The sequence below is a fragment of the Paroedura picta genome, chromosome 4 (assembly GCF_049243985.1).
Source record: "Paroedura picta isolate Pp20150507F chromosome 4, Ppicta_v3.0, whole genome shotgun sequence".
Lineage (NCBI taxonomy): Eukaryota > Metazoa > Chordata > Lepidosauria > Squamata > Gekkonidae > Paroedura > Paroedura picta.
In genome coordinates, this window is record NC_135372.1 from 128656071 (window position 1) to 128663834 (window position 7764).

Here is a 7764-nt window from a genome sequence, read left to right on the forward strand (position 1 = left end):
TGGCCTTGAGAGAAACCCACGGGATGATTGGTGGAATTGCAACCGTAAAATGCTGCTGCTTTCCTCCCGGTTCCCCCTCCCTCCCCTGCGGTGGACCTCCTCGATCACCGGGACTGCCTGCAAAGAAGCCCCCCACCCCACCCCAGCCCCTCGAGTCACGCTACGCGGCTCTTCGCCGGCCTCGGGATCGGGCGGAGGTGCTGGTGCTGGTGGGATCGCCCGATCGGGGGCGGGAAGAGGGTCTCCCGGGGGGGGGGGGGGGAGGCGGGCTCCGCTGCTTCGGGGCCGGCCCTGCCGCTGCGCGATCCCGGCCGTGGGCTCCGTTGCATCTGCGAAGGAGCGCGGCTGAAAGACTATGAGCCGCCTGCCTGCCTGCCTGCACGGGAGGTTTCCCTTTAAGACCCAGCGCGGCAGCCCGTGGCTGCGGGGCCTCCGGGGAGGACGCCTGGCACGACCCGCCCGGGCTTTCCCTCGCCCACTCGGAGGGAGGGGGCGCGAGGGATCCGGCCCTGCGGTTGGTCGCAGCTGTGGGTGAGCCCCGGCGCGTCGGCAGCGCCGCAGAAACCCGAGCGCCGTCTGTAGCCACGCCCGGGTTAAGTCATCGGGATCTCTCCGTCACTCCTCGCCCCGGAGAGCCCTCGTGGGGTGGGGTGGATCGGGGAGAGCCCGGTTAGATCCCCCGCTCTTGTCCCGGAAGCTCGTGGGGTGACCTGGGGCCAACCACACGCGCTCCGCCTAGCCTACCTCGCAGGGGTGTTGGACAAAGTGGGAGCCCAGGGGCACCTTGGAGACCAACCAAAGTGAATTCTGAGCATCGGTTTTTCTCCTCTGCACACACCAGGCTTAAACTATCCCCAGACTTAAACTTTGCAGGTCCTCAGGGTGCCTCTCTCCTTCCCATCCCCTCTAGGGCTATCATTGGCTATTTTGGGAGGGGGTGGGCAAGTTGACATGTCCACATTTGGTCATATTTAAAAAAAATCAGTAAATTCCCACCCATTCGGGAAACCCTCCCTATCAACAAAACCCTGGTTGAGAAAGCCTGGGCTAGAATGGTCACACAGAGACTGGGAGACCTGGGTTCAAACCCCCATTCTCCTATGGAGGCTTGCTGGGTGACCTTGGACCGGTCACACATTCTCCTTCGGACCGACCTTGCAGGGCTCTCATGAAGGGGAGAATGAAATGTAGGAAAGCAGAAGGATGTGAACTGGGGAGAAACGCAGGGTGTCAATGAAGGAAAGACCTAAATTAAATGGAACCTCCATGACCAGGGGCATTATACCTCTGGATGGGCAGCAGCAGGAGAGAGCCATCACCTCTACCACCTGTTTGTTGGATTACGGGAAGCATCCAACTGGCCACTGTGGGAAACAGGAGGGTGGACTTTGGACACCAGACTTAAGCTTGGAAGTGCACAATTCTCATTGATTTATACATACTCTGCTTTTCTCCCCAGTGGGGAACCTGCCGTAGTTGACCACCAATGAGGCACGTTCAGCTGAGCCAGTGTTTGACCCCCTGAGTTGGTTTTTATACCCCGCTTTTCACTGTCTGAAGAAGTCTCAAAGCGGCTCACAACTGCCTTCCCTTCCTCTCCACACAACAGACACCCTGCAAGGTAGGTGGGGCTAAGAGAGCCCTAAGAGGCCTGCTTGGTCAGAACAGCACTATCAGTGCTGTGAGGAGCCCAAGGTCACCCCGCTGGCTGCATGTGGGAGAGGAGCAGGGAATCAAACCCGGCTTGCCAGATTAGAAGCTGTCACTCTTAACCACTACACCACACTGCCTCCCTTGGGATTTGATGGAATTTGAACCTGGTTCTCCTGCATCTCAGCCTGATGCTTTAACCACAGCACCAAGCGGACTGCCTTGTCACCCGGAGGCCTTTGGCAAAGCACGATGGCTCTCGTTCACAGCACCTTGTCTGGAGTATCAGGTCTCCAAGACTGCTTCTATCTGGGCTGTGTGTGAAGTTCTATTTGAAAAGCATGTCACCTGTTATACTATTTTACAAGCTAAGCATGCATCCTAGTGATCATAAAATAATAATATCAACAGCACTTGTGTCCTGTGAGTGGAAATTGTGAAGAAGGAGCATTCCCTGTTCTTGAAAAGCATGTTTAGATTTTGAACAGGCTTCCAAGGCAATTCTAACCAGCATCTCCAGAAGTCCATCCCAATGAGCCCAATGGGATATACTCCCTAGTAAGGTGTGGTGTAGTGGCCAGTGTCAGACGAGAGACTCAGGTTTCAATCCTGGCTCTGCCACAGAAGCTGGCTGGGTGACCTTGGGCCAACTCTCTCAACCTAACGCCTCATAGGGTCGTTGTGTGGTTAAAATGGAAGTGTTCTGAGGCATTTATGGCCCCCCATTGGGGAGAAAGGCGGGGGCCTATGTGGAGAGAACAGATAAATAATAACACAAGGTCGGAGTCCAGTGGCACCTTGAAGACCAACAAAGTTTGATTCTGAGTATCAGGTTTCCTGTTCATCCTCCTGAAATTTTAGACCCAGAAACAACTCTGTTGGCCTTCAAGGAATCACTGGACTCCAATTTTGTTCTGATGCTTCGGAACAACCCAGCGACTTCAAGTGGGCATGCACTTTGTTGCTGCCTCAGAACTGGAACTGGAAGAGTTGGTTCTTATATGTCACTTTTCTCTCCCTGAAGGGAGTCTCAAAGCGGCTTACAGTCGCCTTCCCTTTCCTCTCCCCACAACAGGCACCCTGTGAGGTGGGTGAGGCTGAGAGAGCCCTGATATTCCTGCTCAGTCAGAACAGCTTTTTCAGTGCTGTGACTAGCCCAAGGTCACCCAGCTGGCTGCATATGGACCAGGAGCAGGGAATCAAACCTGGCTCTCCAGATTAGAAATCGAGGCTCCTAACCAATACACCAAGTAAATAATAGACCTTCAGCCAAATCCGGATTATATAATTGTGGAGCAGGCGACTATATGGCGATCTCCCCGGCTGACGCCTGTGTCATGATTCCCTCCATGCCCAGACCCTCCCAAAATGAAAACAGTGCTGCTGGGGAATCGGTGGAGGCGACCCCCGTTCCGGAGTCGCCCCCCCTTCCTTCCATCCCCTGCAGCCGGCCACGCACAGCACAGCCTGCCGCCACCAGCAAGCCGCAGCCAGCGAGAAGTCCCATCGGAAACCCGTCGCTCGAGTGGCACAGCGTCTCCGCTCTTCCAAACCCCTGGCCGGGGATGGGGGTGAGTGCGGGGGTCCCCGGTGCTTGCCCCCCAACTGGGGGGTGGGGGCAGCCGGCCGCCCCCTGCCTCTTACCCGTGCCGCACAGCTGAATCTCGCCTCTCTCCTGCCCGCCAGGATCCACTCAGGGGTGGGTCTCCCCTACTCTCCGACCCGGGATCCTTTTGCACCGGATTCCTCCCTCTGCATACCGGCTTTCCCTGACCGGCTGCCCCGCCCCTCCCTCCCTCTTTTAATTTCAGATCCCCCCCCCAGGAAGACGTCATTTTGCCATTCCCTCCAGCGCCTGGCATCCTGGGGGGAGGGTGCCAATAAATGCTCAACGGGTGGGGGGGGCAGCAGAATTGGGGGACCTGCTGAAAATTGCCTCCTTCCTCCTCCTCCCCCTTGTGCCCCCCCAAAACTTCTGGATCCCCCCCTTGCCCCGCGCTCCCTTGGGGGCCCTCGATCGGGAGGGCCTGCTGGGTTTCGAGGCTTTGGGTTTCCTTTGCGCCGTCCACGTTGAGCGGCGCAACCCGACCTGCCTTGGGCTCGGCCCGGGTGACACGCGGCGCAACCGCCTCCTCCGCCCGTCCCCGCCGCCTTAACCCTTCCCTCCCTCCCTCCCTCCTCCGGGACTGGGGGAGGAGGGGGGGCTGTGGCTGCGCGGTGTTCCCGCTTGGCTCATCTCTATAAGTCTCCCTCCTCCTACCTGATGCCCCCCCCCTCGAGAACACCCCCGAGAACGGCGAGTCCAGAGACCCGGCCCGCCGCCCGCTCGGATCCTGGGCTTGATCTCGCCCCAGCCTGGACTGCGCGGGCCCATTTTTTTGGGGGGGGGGGGAAGGCATGGATAACAGCAGGCTTGCTCCCCCCCTCCCCCCCCCGACTAAAGAACCGCCCCAAAAAAGAGCCTGGCCGCTCTCACGTGCCTTGCAACTTTCAAGGGGCTTTGTTCTTCTTTTGTGCACGGGAGAGCAAAATCAGAGCCCAGGAGCACCTTGATGACCATCCCAGCTCCGGAGAGGCCAAGCTGTCTCGTGCCGCCCGCGGGACTCTTGCTGGTCTCCCAGGCGCTGCTGGACTCCGCTCTTGTTCGCCTGCAAGGCCAGCAAGGCGACCCGCCTGAAACTATCTGCCCGGAGCAGGTAACCTGTTAGGAAAGTGTCCAAAAACTGCCCGGAGAAGCAGGCTAAGGGCACAGCCTCATAAAATACGAAAATCGCGGGGAAGCCCCCTTCCGGTCAGTGGAGCTGACTCCCCAGTCAACCTGCCCCTCCAAACTCACCTGTGGTCCTCCAGATGTGCATGGACTACAATTCCCATGAGCCCCTGCCAGCTGGCAGGGGCTCATGGGAATTGTAGTCCATGCACATCTGGAGGACCACAGGTTGACTACCCCTGATGCCTGGCATTTGGGGGCTTGGCCACGCGCAGGACGGCGCCCGGAGAAGCGCTACCCACGGCGTCTGGAGGAGGCACAATTGACACACCGGAGCCCTCCGGGGAACCTTAAACGGGCGCCGGACTCTCGCTGCCCGCGGCTCCTGAAAGCCGGGCTGGTTTCAGAGCCTTGATCTCGTCAACCCCCGAGGCCGGAAACCCCGGCTCCTCCGGCGGGGCGCCAAGGGTTAAGTCTTCCCCAGCTGTTCGGCCGACTTTTTTTTTTTTTTCATTCCTGACGCTTTGCAAGAGGAAAGTCTCTTTGGATGCGGTTGAAAGGAGGTTTCTTTCGGGAGGGGGCGGCTGGGAGGGGGGGAGAGGAACCCTTCCAAGCCACGCTGAGCGACTCATCAGCAGCACCTCTGGCCAAACCCGTCGGGCTGGAGAGATGTCCCTGCACAGCTGGCCCGGGGCTGCCCCCCCTCCGGGATTCCCTTCTCTCCCCCCCCCTACCTTCCCATAGGAGATGTTGCGCGTGAGGAAGGCATCTTTCCTGGGTCTCTCCCCCCCCCCCCACCACCCAAAGGAGCACGGGGGCGGCCAGGGAAACAAGCGCCTACCTCTTTCCAACTTCCTCGGGAGTAAGCTTCCCCCCCCCCCCCCCTTCTACAGGGCTGATTCCCGAGCAAAGTTTGCAGAGACGCGGTCAGGCTCGGCGGCACAAAGCGAGAGGGAAAGAGCGCGCCCCCCCCATCACGCCCCCCCCTCCCCGAAGCGAAGCGTGCAGCGGGAGAACTCGGACCGCATCCCGGGGGGGGGGGAGGAAAGGGGGGAAGCTGGGAATAGAGACAAAATAAAAAGGAATTTTTTAAAAATTGCAAAAAATCAATCACACTCTACCTTGATCCATAGACCTCATGATGTGGTGATAGTGGACCAGCCGGCACGCGGTTTCCCTCTGCATTTGGCTTTTTAAATATATATGTGTGTCTGTGTGCGTGTGTGTGTGTGTATATATATTTAGAGAAAGGGAAAAGCAGATCTATATACACTAGTGAGAGCGAGAGTGTCTGGCTACGTGTAGGTGTGGATATCTAAACAGAGAGAGAAAGTGTGTGTGTGTGTGTGTGTCAGTATGTGTGAGTGTGAGAAAGTGAGAGAGGCTCTTCCTTAGGGCATCGCCGGGCCCCGATCCCCGCCGGCTTCCCGGGCAGCGTCCCCGGAGCGACCGGAGGGCTGGGCAAAGCGCGGGTGGCGGAGCGGCGTCGGCGTCGGGCTGCAGCGTCTCGGTGCGTGCTGGGCAAAGCGCGGGTTCCCCGAGAGGGAAAGGCCACTTCCTTCCCCGCGCCGAGTGTTTATAGTCGTTGAATGCTGTAAAATAACGGGATTCCCTCCCTGTTTCCTCCTGTTTATGCCCGGCGCCATGGAAACCCTTGGAGCGGCTCCCGGGCCCGAGCGGAGGGCTTTCCTGCAAACTTCCACGCGCAGCAGCAGCAACCCATGACGTCGCCCCGCGCCGCCGCCAAGCCCAGCCAGCCGAGCCAAGCCAACCCGCCGCCCTGCGGCCGCGCGCCTCGCTCCCGCGCCCCCCAGCCGGCCGCCCGGCCGGCCCGCACAAGCGCCGGATTGTTCGGCGGCAGCCCCAGAGCCTGGCCCCACCGGGCAGGGGGAGATCCGAGGGTGTCCCCCCCCACCTTTCTCTGAAGTCTGGGTTGGATGTTGTTTGGTTGGCGCAGGAGGAGATCTCGGGGAGGTCAGTTTGGTGTAGTGGTTAGGAGTGCGGACTTCTAATCTGGCATGCCGGGTTCGATTCTGCACTCCCCCACATGCAGCCAGCTGGGTGACCTCGGGCTCACCACAGCACTGATAAAACTGTTCTGATTGAGCAGTGATATCAGGGCTCTCTCAGCCTCATCCACCCCACAGGGTGTCTGTTGTGGGGAGAGGAAGGTGATTGGAAGCTGCTTTGAGACTCCTTCGGGTAGAGAAAAGCGGCATATAAGAACCAACTCTTCTTCTTCTTCCAGGGAACAGAGATGCATTCTGGGGGGCACCAGGCAACCCCGCCTGGGCTCACGTGGGTCTCGACAAAAGAGAGCCAGCTGCAGTGTGGTGGTTAAGAGCAGCAGCCTCTCATCTGCAGAGCCAGGTTTGATTCCCCACTCCTGCTCCTTGTGCAGCCAGCTGGGTCACTTTGAGTCCTTGCAGAGCAGTTCTGCCAAAGCTCTCTCAGTCCCATGTAACTCACGGTGTGTCTGTTGTGGAGAGAGGAAAGGAAGGCAACTTTAGGCCATTTTGAGACTCCTTCAGGTAGTGAAAAGGGGGGTACAAGAAACCAGCTCATGATAGCCCTCTTTAAGTATTTGAAAGGTTGTCACTTGGAGGAGGGCAGGATGCTGTTTCCGTTGGCTGCAGAGGAGAGGACGCGCAGTAATGGGTTTAAACTACAAGTACAACGATATAGGCTAGATATCAGGGAAAAAAATGTTCACAGTCAGAGTAGTTCAGCAGTGGAATAGGCTGCCTAAGGAGGTGGTGAGCTCCCACTCACTGGCAGTCTTCAAGCAAAGGTTGGATACACACTTTTCTTGGATGCTTTAGGATGCTCTGGGCTGATCCTGCATTGAGCAGGGGGTTGGACTAGATGGTCTGTATGGCCCCTTCCAACTCTATGGTTCTGTTCAACAGGGTCAGTGCAGCCTGATCCTGGGCTTGTTGACTCTGCGGTTAAGGTCAGCTGGGCACGGATCTTGGCCCTCGCAAGGTGCAGGCAGCCCCGAGTCAAGGAAGCTGGTGCTGAACAACAAGAATTAGATTAGCAATAGTAATTCTTGTCATCAGTATGTATAGGTCTTCAACAGTGTTTCCTTTTGACTGAGCCATTCCCCCACTTTCAACCCCACCCTGTTCCAAATGTACTCATTCCCACTTGTAAGCCTTATTTCTTTAAACATTTCTGCCCCACTTTCCTGTACGTTGGGAACCCCAGGTGCCTTACAGCAGGGGTAGTTAACCTGTGGTCCTCCAGATGTCCACGGACTACAATTCCCATGAGCCTCTGCCAGCATTGCTGGCAGGGGATCATGGGAATTGTAGTCCTTGGACATCTGGAGGACCACAGGTTGACTACCCCTGCCTTACCTCATTGATCTCCCCTCCTCCCTTTCTCCCTACAACAACAAC

General features: G+C 57.9%; 1 protein-coding gene across 3 annotated transcripts in view; it reads right to left on the bottom strand.

Moving 5' to 3' along the window:
* The window catches only part of NFATC2 (nuclear factor of activated T cells 2), a 157379-nt gene extending 151237 nt beyond the window's left edge, over nucleotides 1–6142 (bottom strand). Inside the window, exon 1 of one of the 3 annotated variants that reach the window (XM_077335632.1) lies at nucleotides 5482–6142. In XM_077335632.1, coding sequence (XP_077191747.1) covers nucleotides 5482–5545 — 64 coding nt within the window. In that variant the 5' untranslated portion in view covers nucleotides 5546–6142. Of the gene's footprint in view, nucleotides 1–3294; nucleotides 3410–5481 lie in introns of those variants that run through there. The other 2 variants (XM_077335635.1, XM_077335633.1) reach the window with 2 other exon arrangements.
* Nucleotides 6143–7764: the final 1622 nt, after the last annotated feature.